Genomic DNA, 21693 nt, shown 5'->3' on the forward strand with positions numbered 1-21693 from the left:
CAAATTCATAAAAAATATCACAGCAGCGATAGAAGTGCGGGGATTTCCCAAACTAAACTGGCGGTAACATCAGAAGAGTAGCTGCTCTTCTCCGTGCAGAGACAGCATTGCAATAAAAGAGGCATCCCCAACTTCCCTTTACATGTGCATGTTTTGTTATACTGCCTCTGCTTGCCCTGAATCTGCTCTGTATTTGTCTATTAGTCTTTCTTAATCTATTTAATTGCCACAGCTTAGAAGAAACTTTACACATGCCATGCTTTGTGGTGTTCACCTCCAGCTTAAAAACAGGAACCCAAGAGGTTAAAGGGGAACTGAAGTAAGAGGTATACGGAGGCTGCCATATTTATTTCCTTTTAATCAATACCAGTTGCCTGGCAGCCCTGCTGGTCTATTTCTCTGCAGTAGTATCTGAATAACACCAGAAACAAGCATGCAGCTACTCTTGTCAGGTCTGAAACACATGATCTGCTGCATGCTTGTTCAGGGGCTATGGCTAATAGTATTAGAGGCAGAGGATCAGCAGGGCTGCCAGGCAACGGGTATTGCTTAAAAGGAAACAAACATGGCAGCCTTCATATACCTCTCTCTTCAGTTCCCCTTTAAAACACAGCCTAAGGTATTCAGGGGAACGCTTGTTTGTTCCTAGCGCTCTGCTGCTGCTGCCTGGGAGAGATCTCACTGCTTCTACTTGTCACACAGTCCCAGACAGACTTTGCTCTCTTAGCACCACTTCAAAGCAGGCGGTATTCTTCTGTGCCATTATCGCCTGTTCTAATTTGTATGAATTGACATTTACTGACATGTGTTGAGGTAATTACCGCACAAGTTGGTAATTTACCTCACTGCTCGGGAATTTCAGCTTTTCATGCGGTAACAGCCTTTATGAATTGACATTTTCCTAAGTGTTCGGTGAAGTCAGCTGTTTTCTGCATTACCGAATGCGGTAATGCTTTAGGAATCATCCCCATTGGAGTATTTTCAGTATACACTATGGAGGCATTATACAGTCAGTACACAGGCCAGGCCTGGCGTTACCCACCTGGGATAGTGTGCACCTCATCCAGTATCATCAGCCCCCACTCCTGACTCTTCAGCCACTCCATCACCCGCTCCGCTTCCCAGGACCTCTTGGTTGTGTGCCCCAGCATGGAGTAGGTGCTGATGGCGATGGAGCAGCCGATGGGCTTGTCCTTGGCGTCTGACGTGAAGCGGCAGATCTGGCTGTCGTCGATGGTGGACCACATCTTGAACTGCGCTTTCCACTGTTCTACCGAAACGGCCGAATTCCCCAACACCAGGCATCTCTTCCTGACTGTGCAGGCGGCCGTGACACCGACCAGAGACTTCCCCGCACCTGTCACAAGCATGGAGATAACCATCAACGCAGGGCATTAAAGAGGAACTCTAGTCAAAATAACATAATTAAAGGACAACGGTAGTGAGAGGGATGTGGATGCTATAGATTTATATCCTTTTAAGCAATACCAGTTGCCTGGCTGTAATGCGGCTCCTCTAACACAATCAGCCATAGCCCCTGAACAAGCATGCAGCAGATCAGATGCTTGACATTACTATCAGATCTGATAAAATTATCTGCATGCTCATTTCTGGTGTAATTCAGCCACCACTGCAGCCAAATGTAGAAGCAGGGCTGCCAGGCAACTGGTATTGTTTAAAAGGATATAAATATGGCAGCCTCCATATCCCTCTCACTTCAGTTGTCCTTTAAAGAGGATCTGTAATTAATAAACAACCCCTGGGGAATACTTACCTCGGGAGAGGGAAGCCTCTGGATCCTAATGAGGCTTCCCCCACGCACCTAAAGGTAGCCACACACGATACAATAAAATGATCCGATTTTACAGCAATTCGATAAAAACGACCGGATCTAAAAAAAAACAAAAAAAAAAAAAAACAAACAAACAAACAAAAAAAATCGAAAGCTTTTTTTTTTTCATTCGACTGAAAACTCTGATCGGATTTCCAGTTTTTTTTTCGATTTTTATCTATCCGGAATGCCAGATATTTCTCTTCAATTTCTCTAAAGATTGTAAGGTGTGTGTTAGATTGTCAAATTTATTAATATACACACCCTAGCAATTTTCTCAGAGTTTCCAATCATTTTTATCATAATTGGGGAAAAATTGAACATACGTGTGTGGTACATTGGCCATATTTTTGAAATGTTACAATCAGTCAGAAAAATTGATTGCAATTGTTAAATTGAACAGATATTTAAAAAATTGTATGGTGTGTGGCCACCTTAAAGAGAATCTGTACTCTGAAATTCTTACAATAAAAAGCATACCATTCTATTCATTATGTGCTCCTGGTCCCCTCTGTGCTGTTTCTGCCATTCTCTGCTGCAAACCTGGCTTGTAATTGCCAGTTTTAGGCAGTGTTTACAAACAAACTAACCAGCTTCTAATAGGCTCAGCTAAGCAGAGTGTGTTAGTCACACAGAGCCTGCAGGGGGTGTGTACAGCTTCTAGCTAATCACAAGCAGCCCTGCACATTCCAGTCTGACTGCCTCAGCCTGACTGTGCCGACTATAGAGAGAAGATTAGATCATATAACAGAGATAACACAGCTACTGTGCAATTAGGAAAAGCTGCAGTAAGCCAGACCACATTAGAAAAGGCATAGGAATTTATAGCATAGAAGAAATAAAGATAAACAATTTGTTACAGAGTCTCTTTAAAGAGACTCTGAAGCGAGAATAAATCTCGCTTCAGAGTTCATAGTTAGCAGGGGCACGTGTGCCCCTGCTAAACCGCCGCAATAGCGCCGCTAAACGGGGGTCCCTTCACCCCCAAACCCCCCACTGTGACACTTGGTCGCAGACTTGGTCGCTCCTGGAGGCAGGGCTAACGGCTGCAGCCCTGCCTCCAGTCGCGTCTGTCAGCGGCGCATCGCCGCCTCTCCCCCGCCCCTCTCAGTGAAGGAAGACTGAGAGTGGCGGAGATACGCGCTGACAGACGCGCGTGGGGCAGGGCTGCGGCGGTTAGCCCTGCCCCAACCAGGAAGCGCTCCCCCGCATTACAGAGGGGATTTGGGGGATCAGGGATCCCCGTTAAGCCACGGGATAGCGGCGGTTTAGCAGGGACACACATGCCCCTGCTATCTATGAGGTCTGAAGCGAGATTTATTCTCGCTTCAGACTCTCTTTAAGCCTCTGGGATCCAGCGCTGGCAGCTCCCACAAAACAGAAAGGTAAACCTATACCTGCCACAATCCAGCATAGGCTCAGTAGCGGCTTTCTGTGGACTCTGGCAGAAATAGCTGAGCCCGATCTGGTCTGCTCTACTGCGCAGGTGACTCGCGTCTGCAAACTAGAGCAGACCCAGTTGTGCTCAGCTATTTCCACCTGAGCCAAATTGGAAATCCACTACTGCGCCTTTGCCAGAGCCATCGTCCTTGTCGGCTGTGGTTACGGAAAGGGGGGCCGGCGCTGGATCCAGGAGGCGGAGGAGGATAGTGGAATCCTCAATAGGATACAAAGGCTTCCTCCTCCTCCGGAGGTAATCTTTATAAAAAATGTTTTTTAACATAACATTTAGTCAGTGTTGGCCCATTGTAAAATCAGACAGAGCAGAAGGAAAACAAATAAATGCACCCTGTATGTGTAGAGAGTTTAGCCTGTCTAATTCCCCCTCATCTGAGACTGAGTACGAGTTCAGGTCCTAAAGCCTCTAAATACAAACAGGGTGCATTTCTCGGTTTTCCTTTTGTCCTGTGCAAAATTGCAGCTCTACTTTATTTTTTCCCCCTTTCTCTCTTTCTTCCCGAGGGAAGGGGAAACAAAACACAACCAGATCTGCTAATAAGAACCTAGTGAATGCTGTCCCCCACATATGTGTATCCTCACCGCAGGGCAGAACAATGACCCCGGAGCGAGCGCGGCCGTTGCCAAACATCTTGCGCAGGCTCTTCTCCTGGTACGGCCGGAGGACGGCGGTGGGCTTCAGGTCGATGTTAATGTCGGGGTTCATGGTGTCGTTCCTGAAGTCATACTCAGCCAGTAGAGGATACTCCAGGTGGATGCACTGCTTCTGCAGCTCCTCAATGTTCTCCTAGGGAAAAGAAATCCGAAGTCTCATCTGTGCGTTTCTGAACTTTGCACTGGGCAGAACAGAACAATCTTCACATCATTTTTCTCCCATGCAGCCTCCCTTGGATCACCGTAGTGGCTCATACAGGGCAGAGAGACTGTAGGTGTGCGGCTAACTCTAATTACATCTCAGCAGCAGCCATCAATAATGCCACTTATTTCCTGCAGTAGAACACTGGCAGAGCCTCAGAGAGCACACCTGAAGAGTGCTCCAACGGTAAAACTGAAAGGACAACTTAAATGAGAGGGATAGGGAGGCTGCCATATTTATTTCCTTTTAAAGTGGATCCGAGATGAAAAACTAACTATAAACAAGTAACTTATCTATACATCTTATCTAAAGTTTAGATAGTTTATACTGCAAATCTAGCTGCAAACAGCTTCAACAGTATATGCTTACTTCTTCCTGTGATACAGCAGCCATGTTCTACTTATTACACAGGCAAGCTGCTCTGCATCTCCAGCCCTCAGCCTGTGAAAACTTCACTCCCCTCTCCTCCTCCCTCCTCCCCCTGAAATCTCTGGTTAGTAACACCTCTTTCTTTTCCTGCCCAGATTGAGCTCCCATAAGCCCTTGCTACATGGGACTCAGATTGCCAAGGCACTCTGGAGGAGCTGTGGGCGAGGCTTGTTTAGTTTATAGGGAATTAGAGTATCAAAACCATAAAAAGTATTTGGCTTGAGGAATGCCCTATAAACTATATGAAAGGAACACAATTATGCAATGAGTAAAAGTTTCTCGGATCCACTTTAAGTAATACCAGTTGTCTGGCTATTCTGCTGATCCTCTAATACTTTTAGCCATAGAGCCTGAACCAGTATATGCAGGTCAGATGTTTCCGACTGAAGTGTGACTGGATTAGCTGCACGCTTGTTTCTGGTGTTATGCAGGCACTACTGCAGACACAGATCATCAGGGCTGCCAGGTAACTGGTATTAACAGGAAATAAATATGGCAGGCTCCATATCCCTCTGACTTCAGGGGTACATGTCCCACGGGCAGATTATCTAGGAGCTAGAAGTTTCTGACATTATTGTCAGATCTGACAAGTTTAGCCACATGCCTGTTTCTGGTGTTATTCAGACACTACTGCAGCCAAACAGACCAGCAGGGCTGCCAGGCAACAAGTATGGTTAGGAAATAAATATGGCAGCCTCCATATTCTTCTCACTTTAGTTGTCCTTTAAAGGAAACCTTCACTAAACTAAAACAAAATAAAAATATTTCACTTAACTGGGGCTTCTACCAACCCCCAAGCAGCCACCCTGTAACGATGCTATGGTCCCCCGCCGAGGCTAAGTTTAGGCCAGTTGCCGAAAACAAACACACACACACACACACACACACACACACACACACACACACACACACACACACACACACACACACACACACACACTGGTCGGGGGACTGGAACATCATTACAGGACAGTGCAGACAGGGGGCTGGTAGAAGCCCCAGGTAAGTGAAACTTTGTTAGTTGAGTTTAGGTTCCCTTTAAAGACAATCTGTAAGGAAAAAAGTGCCCCATGGGGTACTTACCTCGGGAAGGGGAAGCCTCCGGATCTTAATGGAGGTTTCCCATGTTCTCCTGTGTAGCCCCAATCCAGTGCTGGCTCCCCTCCCCCGAAAATCTGCAGCGATATTTACCTTTGGGATCCAGGCGGAGTACCATTTTCCTCCCCGGCCAATAGCAGAAATAGCCAGGCCCAATCAGGTCCGCTCTACAGTGCAAGCACAGTCAATATTTTTTAACTGCACAGTGCTGCCACGCTTGTACAAAGAGGGGGCGAGGCAACTTCGACTTTAACCACTTGCCGACCGCGCACTCATACCGCACGTCGGCAAAGTGGCAGCTGCAGGACCAGCGACGCAGTTCTGCGGCGCCGGCTGCAGGCTAATTAATCAAGAAGCAGCCGCTCAGCGGCCGGGGATCGCTGTCACATGACAGGCAGGAACCTGTTAGAGGCTGCACAGGACAGATCCGTTCCTGTGCAGCCTCGGATCTCTGGGGAAGGGAGGGAGGAGAGGGAGGGTGGGAATTTCGCCACGGAGGGGGGCTTTGAGGTGCCCCCCCCCGCAACACCCAGGCAGGCAGGAGCGATCAGACCCCCCCAGCACATCATCCCCCTAGTGGGGAAAAAAGGGGGGCGATCTGGTCGCTCTGCCTGCACCCTGATCTGTGCTGGGGGCTGCACAGCCCACCCAGCACAGATCAGCTAATACAGCGCTGGTCCTTAAGGGGGGGGGTAAAGGGTGGGTCCTCAAGTGGTTAAAGTGAACCTCCAGACTAAAAAATCTACTCCGCACCACTAAAAAAGGCTTGGTGTTTCTTTAACAGGTTCACAGCATCAGAACTTTGTTTTTCATACCCAAGCCTAATTTTTAGCTGCTTAGAAGCTAAGCTCCACCCCATTAAAGAAAACTGCCCGGGCATTTTTCCCCCAATGCCGTGCAAAGCATGATAGGATTTCTGATGATGATGATGATGTTCTCGCTGCCTAGCAACTGGGAGGGGTGATCAGGACACAGGACAGTTGGAACTGTGTCTCATGCTACCTGTCGAGGTGACAGGTAGCATGAGACACAGTAACCAAAAAGATGGCTGCCCTCATGAAATCACAAACCTTTGCCTGTTCTTTTAAAACAGGGTGGGTAAGAGATTACCCATCTACTGTATTTTAATTAACATAACTAATGTAACTTAATGACAGTATGTTTGTTTAGGCTGAAGTTCCTCTTTAAGGTAAGCGTTTATTTAGAGAACAGGAGGGGTGTAGGGAGACCTACTTAAAGAGAACCCGAGGAGGGCAGATGGGACACAGAGCCATATTCTCTGCCTCATGACATGCCTCTGTGTCCCCACTCCACCGCACTATAGTTCCAATATTGGTGACATTATTTGTCACCATCTTTGAGGAAAACACAAGAACACCCTGTTCAAAACATCCGCCAGGGACGATCCTGCAGGGTTTCCAGAGCTGCCATTGGGCAGCTCTCTTCCTGGCCGCGCCCCCTGCATCTCCCCCGCCTCCCTGCACTCAATAAGAGACAGTCTCTCATTCCAGCGTCGTGACCCAGAGGTCACGAAAGTGAAAGTGTTGCCAACAGAAGCGGTGTTTTTTGCAGCTACCTGATCCCCTCAGCCCCACGGATGGGAAGTGGGAAGTGTCAGCAGCAGGTAATCTAGCCCACCATGGGCTTAATTCACAATTTATTTTGTCACTTCAGGGGTACATTAAATAGTATAAACATTGGGGGCGAGAACCACCATTGGTTAAAAATAGAAATGTTAGAAAAAGGAATTAACAGCATTTCTTTTTTACTTAGCGAAGTACGACTTGGAAAAGCAGGCCTGCTAATTTCAGATCTAAAATGGAAGAAAGGAGTACTGCCACGAATGTGAGGACGGTGGCTGAGGATGGTAAAATGTGCCCTCATACTCCGTACAGATCGGCAATTACACCAGCAGGCAGAAGTCCTGTACATGTATGGCATACTGTTGCCATGGTTACAAGGAAGCATCATTCACCATCATAAATGGCCACATACGAAAAGGTAATTTGTAATAATATTAGACTGGTAAAATGTTTTGCATCACAATTTAACATATATTTGTGCTCCACAAAAGGAGGGCTGCTCTCCACACCCTGCAGCGAATCAGAATAATTTTCCCGGGCATGCAGCCAACGGCAGACAGTTTTACCTGTTTGACCTCAAATGACACGGTCTGCGTCTCCTCCTCCTCTTCGTCTTCTTTGTCCATCTGCTCATAGAAGTCAAACAGATCAGACGGAACATCGCCTTTATTCTGCGTCTCCGGAACCTGGGAAGTGGACGGTGCCCCTGCCGGGTCGCTGGTCTTCGAGATCTGAAAAGAACAGAAAGCCATAACTTTTTCTTAAAAATAAAATAGAAAAAAGTTTACCGGACAATGGCCTCGATTCATAAAGCATTCCCGCATTCGGAAATGCAAAAAAACGCTCACTTTACCGACCACACACCAAAATATGCATTCATAAAGGCTTTTTCCGCATGAAAAGCCGACATTTGCGAGCAGAGTGATCAATCACCGCCTTGCGCGGTGATTATCACAGCAACAGTAACAAATGTCAATTCATAAAGATTAGAGGTAGCGGTATGCGGACGGGTATTACCGCTACCTCTGATGTGGCGAGAAGCGTGCGGAATCCGTTGCAGTGAATGGGACAGACCTCCCAAGCAGCTGCAGAGAGAACACCGCACGGAGGGATTCCGCCTGCTTCCCCTGTTTCCGCACGTCTCCCGACAGCCTAACGCCTGCCTACAGCAGAGTATCTCCGCACGTATATCACAAGTAGCTACATTTTTATGAATTACCACCCTGAAGGCGGAAATACCGACAGCGGTGTTTCCCCGCTCGACTTTCCCCGCTCGCAGGCAGTTTTATGAATCGAGGCCAATTTAAGAGGGAAAAAAAAAAAAAAAAAAAGCAAAGCAAGGGTAAACGACAACCTACCAGTAAGTTAAAGTGCAACTGTCGGGCATAAAATCAAAAATCCAATTCTTTATTTTTATCTGGTAAACAAGTAATAAGGATGCTAACGAAGCAATCCAAAAGTTAAAAATCACTCTTAGTTTTCTTCTCCATAAAACAACAACATTCCCCAGTTTCCGCGGCTCTTGTTTGGTACATCTGCCGCACAAAGGAATTTGCAGGGCATGCTGGGTTGTCTTTTTTTGCTTCTTTACTTAACTTCTAGACTTAACTAATGCAGTCTTGATTGGCTGAAGCCTCTTTCCCTCCTGTTTTCCCCTCCCACACCTCTGTTTCTCTCTGATTGGCCAATATTTCTCTCTGCTGAGACAATGCATTACTATTACAGAGCTGGGTGGGAGTGCCTGAAGACTGGGACAGGCTATGCATACACAATCACGCAGAGGAGAGTAAAGGAGGAAATTACATCAGGATTGGCTTCAAAACAGACACCGTTAAAATGGAGAATGAAAGAAGGATTTTCTCTTGTTTTATTATAGAAAAATCACTAAAATCAAAAACGTGGACAGTGCAATATATATGTTATGTAAGTAGAGCAAGTATTTATCTACTTATATGTGTGTTTTGTTACACCTTACGCAGTAGAGCAACATGTCCATTTTGCTTGGAGCTCCTCTATAAAATCCCTTTCCAGATTCACATTTTTATTACACTAATCCCTCCCTCCCCCCACTAGTGACAAGTTTAATGTATAAATATCCCATCACCCCTTAGACTACCGCTGGCATCTATAGGTGTTTTGTGTCCCCATATTCTCGTGTCACGGATGTCTATAGACATTTAATAACGTTTTGGCACTGTGGCAACTTCCTACTTAGCTTGAGATCTGCAATTCCAAGATGATGCAGAATGATGCAAATGTTACTGCAAATCTACGCAGCTTGAAAAATGGACCAATGAAATGCTTCAAACAGCAAGATTTGATTAGTCAATTTTACAATAAATATAAGCGGACCTACACTCAGAACTTCCTCTCTGCTAAGCAACAACGTAATAAACTTTAAAGAGACCCTGTAACAAAACCCAAAACCCCTCTGGAGGATACTTACCTCGGTAGTGTGAAGCCTCAGCGCCCCAATGAGGCTTCCCCGTCCTCAGCCCTGGCTCAGACGAAAGTCCCTTGACAAAGCCTGACAAGCAGCAGGCAATACTTACCTACCGCCATCTAGCACAGGCCCACTAGCCGCTCTTAGTTCGGGTTAAGGCGGACATAGCCAAGCCCGATACACTCTACTGCGTAGGCAAAAAGGATTTGCCCCTGCACAGTAGAGCAGATACGATCGGGCCCGGCAATTTTCACCTTGCCCCGAACAAAGAGCCGATAGTGGGCCTGCGCTGGATCGCGGTAGGTAAATATTTACCTTGCCGCTGGTCCGGAGGGGATAAATCACAGCGGTAATCCGGTACACCAGAGGGCGTTAACCTCTCAAACATGGCAGCCCTTTCAGCTATTGGAAGCCAGGAGCTGCCAAGATCCCTTTAAGTGACTGACTGCTGTCACCAGGCCGGCTGTTAAGCATTACTTACAGCTGCTCCCAAGGTTATACATACAGTGGGTTGCAAAAGTATTCGGCCCCCTTGAAGTTTTCTACATTTTGTCACATTACTGGCACAAACATGCATCAATTTTATTGGAATTCCACGTGAAAGAGCAATACAAAGTGGTGTACATGTGAGTAGTGGATCGAAAATCATACATCATTCCAAACATTTTTTACAAATAAACAACTGCAAAGTGGGGTGTGCGTAATTATTCGGCCCCCTGAGTCAATACTTTGTAGAACCAGCTTTTGCTGCAATTACAGCTGCCAGTCTTTTAGGGTATGTCTCTACCAGCTTTGCACATCTAGAGACTGAAATCCTTGCCCATTCTTCTTTGCAAAACAGCTCCAGCTCAGTCAGATAAGATGGACAGCGTTTGTGAACAGCAGTTTTCAGATCTTGAAAAAGATTCTTGATTGGATTTAGATCTGGACTTTGACTGGGCCATTCTAACACATAGATAGGTTTTGTTTTAAACCATTCCATTCTTGCCTTGGCTTTATGTTTAGGGTCATTGTCCTGCTCGAAGGTAAACCTCCTCCCCAGTCTCAAGTCTTTTGCAGTCTCCAAGAGGTTTTCTTCCAAGTTTGCCCTGTATTTGGCTCCATCTATCTTCCCATCAACTCTGACCAGCTTCCCTGTCCCTGCAGAAGAGATGCACCCCCCGAGCATGATGCTGCCACCACCATATTTGACAGTGGGGATGGTGTGTTCAGAGTGATGTGCAGTGTTAGTTTTCCGCCACCCATAGCGTTTTGCATTTTGGCCAAAAAGTTTCATTTTGGTCTCATCTGACCAGAGCACCTTCTTCCACATGGTTGCTGTGTCCCCCACATGGCTTGTAGCAAACTGCAAACAGGACTTCTTATGCTTTCTGTTAACAATGCCTTTCTTCTTGTCACTCTTCCATAAAGGCCAACTTTGTACAGTGCATGACTAATAGTTGGACAGAGTCTCCCACCTGAGCTGTAGCTCGTCCACAGTCACCATGGGCCTCTTGACTGCATTTCTGATCAGTGCTCTCCTTGTTCGGCCTGTGAGTTTAGGTGGACGGCCTTGTCTTGGAAGATTTACAGTTGTGCCATACTCCTTCCATTTCTGAATGATCGTTTGAACAGTGCTCCGTGGGATGTTCAAGGCTTTGGAAATCTTTTTGTAGCCTAAGCCTGCTTTAAATTTCTCAATAACTTGATCCCTGACCTGTCTGGTGTGTTCTTTGGATTTCACAGTGTTGTTGCTCCCAATATTCTCTTAGACAACCTCTGAGGCCCTCACAGAGCAGCTGTATTTGTACTGACATTAGATTACACACAGGTGCACTGTATTTAGTCATTAGTACTCATCAGGCAATGTCTATAGGCAACTGACTGCACTCAGATCAAAGGGGGCCGAATAATTATGCACACACCACTTTGCAGTTATTTATTTGTAAAAAAAAATGTTTGGAATCATGTATGATTTTTCGTTCCACTTCTCACATCTACACCACTTTGTATTGGTCTTTCATGTTGAATTACAATAAAATTGATTCATGTTTGTGGCAGTAATATGACAAAATGTGGAAAACTTCAAGGGGGCCGAATACTTTTGCAACCCACTGTATGTTTTTAATTTAGGTTAGGCCACTTGCCTGGAGGTATACCTCACCGTGGCGCAAGTGTCCAGTATATTATACTTTGCATGCAAACTATAGTGGAAGCCAAAATTCCTGCGTAGTATAATAAATGTAGCATTTGTTTTGGACGCAGGGCATGCATTTTCAGCCTAATAGAGGTGGTGCATGCCTGAGCAATTAACCAGTCAATTGCAGCATGTTTAAGGGATGCGCAACCTCCCTCCTTTTCATAATATTACTTACAGCTGACTTGCTGGTAAAAGTTTCAGTGATCAGCTCAGTCTCCTCGCCCTCCTCATTGCGCAGTCTGCAGTTGCGAATGACTTTATCCTGTAGGAGATTCTGGATGACTTCTGGATGAGCGCTCTCCACAAAGTACCTGCAGAGGGAGACACAGGGGAGAACATAAACACACATGTTCAAACAGGGCAGCCCTAAATGACTTGATGCTCCCCCTACCCATACAGCCAGCTCCCCTCCTCCTAGCGAGCTGTGAATATAGAATACGCCTGATATTTTACCACTAGCTGGGTCACAAGAACTGGTACTGCAAGCATTAAGCATTTCACATCACTTTACTGAAAAAGGGCACAGATGTTACCTGTTGTGTTTCAGAACCAGCTTCACCTTCCCGTAGCTGACAGTGCAGAGCTGCAAGAGACACAAGGAAACAACTTCAATCACTGAAACAGGTTTACATTCATACATCTGTGCTGTGCAGCTAGCAGTTCCATAGCAGCTGGCATCTTAGGTTAGAGTATTATGGCTGGCAGTGTCGGCAGGAAGTCGTGCAGTGTTGCTAAAACTAATCAAGTGCTGCTACTGCTTGGCTTCTGACAGAGGTTCAGCACACCTAGATTACAAGCACTCTGCTTACTGCCTTCTGCCCATGACATTCTCAATGCCTGGTGGTGACAGGAAACAGAGATACTACCCAGAGTCCTTTGCTTTAGGTCTGCACAGCTTCTGGCAATACCCAGACTCCTTTGCCTTAGATGAGTATAGACAGCACGGTGGCATAGTACAGTGGTTCTCACACTTTCTTTGGGTGAGGGCGCCCTTGATGGCTTTGACATTTTTTTCAAGGCACCTCTCAGCAAAAACACGTACCAAAATGCTGCTATAACCCTTGTTAGGCAGCACCCACTCTAGACTAAGTGACCCCCATTAGCAGGACAGACATTTCCGTACCTATCCAGGCCGAGGCGCACTGCTTGATCACTCCACCCAGATTCCTCTGATGTCCAACTTCAACATAACATTTAACTGGCAGTTTATGCAGCCGCATTGTAATATCAAAGTGCAGTTGCATTACCTGACTAAAACGCACAAAGGATGGGAATGACTGCCGAGGCCCCCCGGGAGGTGATCAAGCGCCGCGGCACCTAGTTTGAGAGCCCCTGGCATAGTAGATAGCACTCGCCTTGCAGCACTCGGTCCCCGGTTCATAACACAGCCAGGGTTCTATCTGCATGGAGTTTGCATACTCTCCCCGTGTCTGCGTAGGGTCCTCATTCGCGACCCTCTTGTACAAAGCACTGTAAAGAAACGCAGTGTCACCTTGATAAACTGCACGATGCCGTCCGGCACTCCGGTCTTGCTCAGTTTCTGTAGATATTCTATGATGTCGCTGGTCTGTAGGCCCACGCTGACAGCCGCGTACAGCGAATACGCCGTGAGCTTATACTCGTGGACGTGCTGAGGTCTGCAGACCGGCTCCGAGATGGCGACCAGGAAGTCCTGCGCATACTTATACACAGGAGAGAAGGCTTCCAGGAAGATGTGTCCATCAGGTGCCTGCATAAAAGAGAGGAGGTCACTGGTCTAGAACTGGCAAGTATATGGTTTGTTTTTTAAAGGTGAGAGGGATATGGAGGCTGACATGTTTATTTCCTATTAAATAATGCACATTGCCTGGCTGTCCTGCCAATCCTCTGTCTCTAATACTTTTAAGCCATAGACCCTGAACAATCATGCAGCAGTTCAGGTGTCTATGTCAAATCTGACAAGATTAGCTGCATACTTGTTTCAAGTGTGTGATTTAGACCCAACGGACCAGAAAGATCAGCAGGACTGCCAGGCAACTGGTATTGTTTAACCTCCTCAGTGGTATGGACGAATATATCCGTCCATCACCGCTGGAGGTCGCCGCTCGATTTTCATCAAATAAAAAGCAGCACACGCAGCCGGCACTTTGCCAGCCGCATGTGCTGCCTGATCGCCGCCGCTCTGCGGCGATCCGCCGCGAGCAGCGGCGAAAGAGGGTCCCCCCAGCTGCACCGAGCTCTGCGCAGCCGGAACAAAAGTTCCGGCCAGCGCTAAGGGCTGGATCGGAGGCGGCTGACGTCCATGACGTCACTCCGTTAGTCGCTATGGCGACGATGTAAGCAAAACAAGGAAGGCTGCTCATTGCGGCCTTCCTTGTTTATTCTGGTCGCCGGAGGCGATCAGAATGACGCTTCCGGAGCGCCCTCTAGTGGGCTTTCATGCAGCCAACTTTCAGTTGGCTGCATGAAACAGTTTTTTTTAATAAAAAAAAAAACCCTCCCGCAGCCGCCCTGGCGATCTTAATAGAAGGCCAGGGAGGTTAAAAGGAAATATGGCAGCTTCCACAGGTCTCAAACCTCAAGTTCCTTTTAATGCTAAATACACATTATACAATTTTCTGACAGATGTCAGATCGACTATTTCCAACAGGTTTGATCTGATTTCTGGTCAATTTTCTATTCACCTCTATGGAAAATGATTGGAAATCAGATCAGACCTGATGGAAATTATTGATCTGACAGTAAATCTGTCAGAAAATTGCATCGTGTGTACCTAGCATAAGGGTGCATACACGTACAAATTTGATTGGCCAATCAGAACTATTTTACCACCTTCATGCAGCGCACCTTCATATTTTGAATTCTATATGTAGTTTAGCTCTCATACTACGTGAAAGTGTTAGAATTGGCCAATTAAAGTTGGAAGTGTGTACCAGGCTTGGTACAGGACACGTACCACCCACAGAGGCCGGGAGGCATGGTCATTCTTCAGGGGCATCTCCATTCTGTAATCCTTGGCTCCATATTCGTCAACTTTATTACTGACTTCATCCACCTGCTTCCCCGCGGCGGACGGCACGGCTTCCTGGTCATTTCCTGGCGCGTCGTCGTCTTCATCGTCATCTTCATCATAGTGCCGCTTCTTGGACTTTTTCTTGTCTAAAAAGGGTAAAAACAAACTCAAACCCATAAACAATAACAATCAACTCACATCCATAAACAACAAGATCAATCAATAAAACAACAACAACAACAATCAACTCACATCCATAAACAACAACCACCAACTCACATCCATAAACAACAAGATCAACTCACATCCATAAACAACAACAACAACAATCAACTCACATCCATAAACAACAACCACCAACTCACATCCATAAACAACAAGATCAACTCACATCCATAAACAACAACAACCAACTCACATCCATAGAGAACAACAACCAACTCACATCCATAAACAACAACCACCAACTCACATCCATAAACAACAACCACCAACTCACATCCATAAACAACAACCACCAACTCACATCCATAAACAACAAGATCAACTCACATCCATAAACAACAAGATCAACTCACATCCATAAACAACAACAATAAACCCACATCCATAAACAACAACAATATTTCAACAATGACAAACTTGTACCCAAATGAGGCCTGGGACACATTATCAGCCTTTTGTAAGCGCTTGTGATTTGAAAAGCTCTTGCTAAAGTAATGCTATGGGGGAGATTTATTTATTTTTATTTTTTTTTAACCACTTGCCGACCAGGGGATTTTTCACTGATCGGTGCTGTGTGGGCTCTACAGCCCGCAGCACCGATCAGGAGTGCAGCAGGGCAATCAGACTACCCCCCTTTTTTCCCCACTAGGGGGATGTCCTGCTGGGGGGGGTCTGATCGCCGCCAGCTGCAGTTGCTTAGCGGGGGGGGGGGGGCTCTTCAAAGCCCCCCTCCGCAGCGCTTTCCGCCCTCTCCCTCCCTCTCCCTTCCCCTGTGAGCTGCGCAGGACAGATTTCCGTCCTGCGCATTGAAGGATAGGCTTCTGATCGCAGCCGGCTGCAGTTGCTTAGCGGGGGGGGCTCTTCAAAGCCCCCCTCCGCAGCGCTTTCCGCCCTCTCCCTCCCTCTCCCTTCCCCTGTGAGCTGCGCAGGACAGATTTTCGTCCTGCGCATTGAAGGATAGGCTTCAGCCTATCATATGCCGGCGATCCCCGGCCAATCAGAGGCCGGGGATCGCCGATCTGCCTTCCGGCGCTGCTGCGCAGCAGCGCCGTATGATGTAAACAGCGGGGATTTCTCATTTTGCCGGCGAGCCGCAATCGGCGGCTCTCCGGCTGTTCACGGAGACACCCTCCGTGAAATGACATGGAAAGGCCGCTCGATCGAGCAGCCGTTTCCATGGTAACCCGCAGGCGACCAGTTTACGCCAATCGGCGTTAGCTGGTCGTCAAGAGGTTAAATTGCATCCCTCAAGTGGGATCGCACCCATAACATTACATTAGCAAGAGCTTTTTAAATCACAAAGCGCTCAGAAGTACCTAGTGTGTCCTATCACTGTACCCTGGTCCACCATCCCAGAGCACGGCTAGTGCCAGAAGACATGGCCCCTATCAGCTGGAGCCGACAGCTAGTATCATTTCTGGCCTGGCCACGCGTAGTCTTCTTCGCATACCCATCCGCAATAACGTCCTGCACAGAACACTACACTCCTGGCCAAAAGTTTTAAAACTGTCAAAAATAGTTTTCACAAGTTTGCTGCTTAACTACTTTTAGATCTTTGTTTCAATTGCTTATGTGATGTACTGAAATCTAATTATAAGCACTTCATCCATTTCAAAGGCTTTTATTGACAATTACATGAGATTTATGCAAAGAGTCAGCATTTGCAGTGTTGGTCCTTTTTCAGGACCTCTTCAATTCGACTGGGCATGCTCTCAATCAACGGCTGGGCCAAATTCTGACTGATAGCAACCCATTCTTTCATAATCACTTCTTTGAGTTTCTCAGAATTAGTTTTTGGTTTGTCCACCCGCCTCTTGAGGAATGACCACAAGTTCAATTGGATTAAGATCTGGGGAGTTTACAGGCCATGGACCCAAAATGTCAACGTTTTGGTCCCCGAGCCACTTCGTTATCACTTTTGCCTTATGACACGGTGCTCCACCGTGCTGGAAAATGCATTGTTCTTCACCAAACTGTTGTTGGATTGTTGAAAGAAGTTGCTGTTGGAGGGTGTTTTGGTACCATTCTTTATTCATGGCTGCGTTTTTTGGCAAAATTGTGAGTGTGAGCCCACTCTTTTGGATGAGAAGTAACCCCACACATACTGTTGGCATGACACAGGACTGATGGTAGCGCTTACCTTTTCCTCTCCTGACAAGCCTTTTTCTAGATGCCCCAAACAATCGGAAAGGGGCTTCATCAGAGAATATGACTTTGCCCCAGTCCTCAGCAGTCCATTCACCATACTTTCTGCAGAAGATCAATCTGTCCCTGATGTGTTTTTGGGAGAGAAGTGGCTTCTTTGCTGCCCTTCTTGACACCAGGCCATCTTCCAAAAGTCTTTGCCTCACTGTGCGTGCAGATGCGCTCACACCTGCCTGCTGCCATTCCTGAGCAACCTCTGCACTGGTTGCACTCTTATCCCAGCTATTTGGAGGTGCACAGCGAGACTGCCGGTGGACACAGGAGGACAGGGAAAGCCTCGATAGGATCCGGAGGCTTCCCCCACCTGAGGTGAGTACCCCCCAGGGGAACTATTTTTAGTTACAGGTTTTCTTTAAGTATGCCCTAATAACTTCAGAACCAGAAGTCTCAGCATACACTTTCCCTCCCCTTCTGTGGCACTTCAAAACCCAGCATTGGCTTTCACTGGAAAAGTTTACTGCGACACCACAAGACCCAGCACTCCCTGCCAGTTCATACTGCGACACCACAAGACCCAGCACTCCCTGCCAGTTCATACTGCGACACCACAAGACCCAGCACTCCCTGCCAGTTCATACTGCGACACCACAAGACCCAGCACTCCCTGCCAGTTCATACTGCGACACCACAAGACCCAGCACTCCCTGCCAGTTCATACTGCGACACCACAAGACCCAGCATTCCCTGCCAGCCTGTACTGTGCCTCTGCCCTGGGCAGCTGGTATAAGGCAATGTAGAGCAGCATGGCATTCTGGAAGATATGGCTCTGCGGGTGACATGGTACCTCTGTCAGGCTTGTCTTTCTTCCCCATCGCAGCTACCTCGACTCTCCTCTATGGCTGCCTGAACTGCAGTGACGTGACCTACCAGGCAGCGCTGCCTGAAAGGAAGGATGCAACCAATACACACAGAGGACACGCCCCCGCCGCGGATTGGCTGGAGCCTCAGCAGAACCAGAGGACGGATGTCGCTACAATGCGAGGGGCGTGGCTATAGAGTCGCTTCTTAATTTCGTCATTTTCAGCTGCCGGAAATTGAATTGAAGCCGAGCCAGCTGAACACTGCGCATGCTCAGTAGCTGTATCATGGCTTGGGTATCTTCTGGGGCTAAATATGTTGACTGAAAAGAAACATGTGTGACCAGTAAATAGGAGGACGAGGGGCTTAGTGCCGGTGTTCCAACATTTTAGCATACGCGACAGAATAGCATACAAATGCTACTGAGCATGTGCAAAGTCATGCAGGTCATACATTAACCCCATAATGCCCATCAGCAGCATTAACCTTTTCAACCCCAGTTAGCTGCCTGTGTGCTGATGTGCAATCTCCACTATCCAAGTGGACATTGGGCTTTATTCATAAAAGGTTACCGCAAGTTTTCCGCTCAAAACAGCGGATTTTCCCGTCCATTTAGCAAAGTGAGCATTCATAAAAGCTGTTCCCGCATGAAAATCTACAATCCCCCAGCAGAGCGAGAAATTTCCGCCCTCTCCAGTGGTTTTCTAGATTTATCTAGAAAAAAGCAACAAAATGGCCATTCATAAAGTTTAGAGGAAGCGGTATGTGGACGGGAAATACCGCTTCCTCTGATTTTGCGGATAACATACAAGTGAATGGGACAGACCTGCCAGAGAGAGCAGTGCACGGAGGGACTCTGCCGGCTGAAGTGTTTCCGCATGCCTTCCGATAGCTTACCGCCAGCATTCAGCGGGAGATCTCCGCACTTGCATGGCAGCTGGCAATATTTTTATGAATTACCTCCCAGAAGTCTAAAATACCGCTGCGGTATTTTCCCTCCAGGAGTTTTTTCGCCACAAAATTTTTATGAATAGAGCCCATAGAGTTAGAATAAAAAGTCGCAGCCCAGCGAGCGGGCAAGGAGGGGACACTGATTTTACTAACAAGGGGTATATCACTTTAAATGTATGCTGTTTTGTCAATGTATGCTAGTTAGTTGAACCAAGATAGAAAGGACCAGTGTGGTTTGAATTATAAAACAACATATTTTTCTTATGAAATCTTTGTGGTATGCAGCGTGACTAGGGGTGTGATCAGGGGTGTGGCTTAAGTGTCCCTCTTTCTCATCTCAAAAAGTTGGGAGGTATGCAGAAAGTCAGAAAGAAACAAGAGAACATTATATTGCACTTTTCTCCTGGCGGGCTCAAAGTTCCAGAGCTACAGCCACTAGGGCGCGCTCTATAAGCAGTAGCAGTGTTATGGAGTAAAGAAGAAACAAACAGTTCACCTGCAACAAACTGTTCGTTGCTTGCGGCTACTTACGGGTCAGTGAGGTCTAATGCCTAGTACACACCATACAATTTTCTGTAAGATTAAAGCAGGCCATACACTGGCTCGATTCACGGCCGTTTCGACAGCAGATCCGATCCTGGGATCGGATCTGCTGCCAATCGCTTGCGCTAAACGCACCCGCCGATCCGATTCCCTCCCGAAATCGGATCGGTCCGTCGATCGCGCCGTGCGGGAAATTACCCTCGATCGCCCGGCGGTAGGAGCGCGTCGCTTGCGGCGTACGATTCGGGCCCGATCCGAGCATGTATACATTACCTGAAGCTGGCTCCGGGGTCCTCTTCTCCTCGCTGCACCGCATTTCCGCATGTCCCAGTGTACGCTTATACTTCCTGTGTCACTCCGGTGACCAGGAAGTTGAAATAGAGGGCGCTCTATTTGAACTTCCTGGTCAGGGAGTAACACAGGAAGCGCCGGGATGGAGCAAGAACAGCGGTGCGGTGCAGTGCGGAGAAGACGCCCGGGAGCCAGCCTCAGGTAATGTATACGGGGGGGGGGGCAGGCGGCAGGAGCAGCTGAACAGATTGTGATCGGTTTCAGGCTGAAATCGATTCACAATCTGTTTGCAGTAAAGGCAGCCATACGATCCCTATCTGATCAGATTCGATCAGATAGGGATCTGTCAGCTGGTCGATCTAATGGCACATCGACCAGTGTATGGCCACCTTTACTGTAATTAGATTATTTTCTGTAAAGTACTGGTAGAGACTGGTCATTATCTCTGGTGCATTGTCTTCTGGTTATCTTCAGCTGAGTAGAACAATGCTTAAAGTGAACCTAAAGTCAGGAGAAAAAACTGAGATTTACTCACCCGGGGCTTCCCTCAGCCCCCTGCAGCCGATCGGTGCCCTGCAGCCAGGAGGCAATACCAGCATAGGGGGCGATATTTTAGCTGGGAACGCAAAGACTCACTCGCGTTCCCATGACTGTCGGCCGATGACGGCCAGACCGGAAGTGTTCGCCGGCGGGTCCTGGACCATCGGAGCGGAGCTGCGAGGGCACCGATCGGCTGCAGGGGGCTGAGGGAAGCCCCGGGTGAGTAAATCTCAGTTTTTTCCCCTGACTTTAGGTTCACTTTAATTGCTCGGCAGATAGATGGTTAGACAGGTAATTTCCAACATGTTGGGAATTATCGATCTTGCAGGTAAATCTTACAGAAATTTGTATGGTGTGTACTAAGCATTATGCTGGATACACACAGTACGTTCCTGCACTCGATGCGCCCGTCGATTTGCGTCGACTCGATTATTGCCGAGCGCATTTCGATGATTGTTAGGTCGATTTACATGTAATTATGCCAAATCGACCTAACGATCCATCAAAACATGAATCGGACATGTCGGAAATAATAGAGTCGACGCAAATCGACGGGCGCATCGAGTGCGGGAACGCACCGTGTGTATCCAGCATTAGTTTTCTGTTCTAGCAGATAAATCTCAGTCATAAGGGCTCGACTGGGTACAAGACAGTAATGGCGCTTGTCCCTCCCAGTATAAAGTCAGTGTCTCTTCCCTGCAAACCCCAATGTGTTCAGTGTTTTAACCTGAGGACTGCAGAGTTAAACCCCCCTCGTGACCAGGCCGCACCACTCAGCACACAAGCGATTCCCCCCTCTTTTCTCCCCAGCAACAGAGCTCTCTGTTGGTGGGGTCTGATCGCTCCCTCATGTTTATTTTTTTTTTTTAAACAAATATTTTTTCAATAAAAAACCCTATTATTTTTCCCTCCCTCCCCCCACCAGCCTATCTTAGCGATCTGCTGCGATCTGCAAACTGCTGCCGCCACGCCCATCAGCGTTATGCAATCAGCAAGCAGTTAAAGACTGAACTCTCTGCTGGCATGACTCCTGGCCTCCGGTGTCCACCCTCAGAGTGAGCTCCTGTACTATGTGGCACTGAAGCATGTGTGACGTCGCAACATATGCCAAGTCATGTACTGGCAGAGGCCAGGAGTCATGCTGGTGGAGAGGTGACACTTTAAAGCACAGAGTATGGGGGGACACACAACACACTTTAAACTTGGGGGGGGGGGGGGGGGCGGCAGATGGTGACACGAGGCCAAATTCCAATCCAAGAGATTGCAACTGT

At 47.5% G+C, this 21693-nt stretch overlaps 1 protein-coding gene across 1 annotated transcript in view; it reads right to left on the bottom strand.

The window, feature by feature from the left end:
* Positions 1–18190, bottom strand: part of ERCC3 (ERCC excision repair 3, TFIIH core complex helicase subunit) — a 53363-nt gene extending 35173 nt beyond the window's left edge. The window contains exons 1-8 of the mRNA XM_068246074.1: positions 18084–18190; positions 14813–15015; positions 13370–13606; positions 12411–12460; positions 12053–12188; positions 7822–7986; positions 3872–4076; positions 1043–1357 (exon numbers count right to left, since the gene is read on the bottom strand). Coding sequence (XP_068102175.1) covers positions 1043–1357; positions 3872–4076; positions 7822–7986; positions 12053–12188; positions 12411–12460; positions 13370–13606; positions 14813–15015; positions 18084–18111 — 1339 coding nt within the window. The 5' untranslated portion in view covers positions 18112–18190. The remainder of the gene's footprint in view (positions 1–1042; positions 1358–3871; positions 4077–7821; positions 7987–12052; positions 12189–12410; positions 12461–13369; positions 13607–14812; positions 15016–18083) is intronic.
* Between the last annotated feature and the right edge of the window lie 3503 nt (positions 18191–21693).

Source organism: Hyperolius riggenbachi, chromosome 7 (genome assembly GCF_040937935.1).
Source record: "Hyperolius riggenbachi isolate aHypRig1 chromosome 7, aHypRig1.pri, whole genome shotgun sequence".
NCBI classification, from domain to species: domain Eukaryota; kingdom Metazoa; phylum Chordata; class Amphibia; order Anura; family Hyperoliidae; genus Hyperolius; species Hyperolius riggenbachi.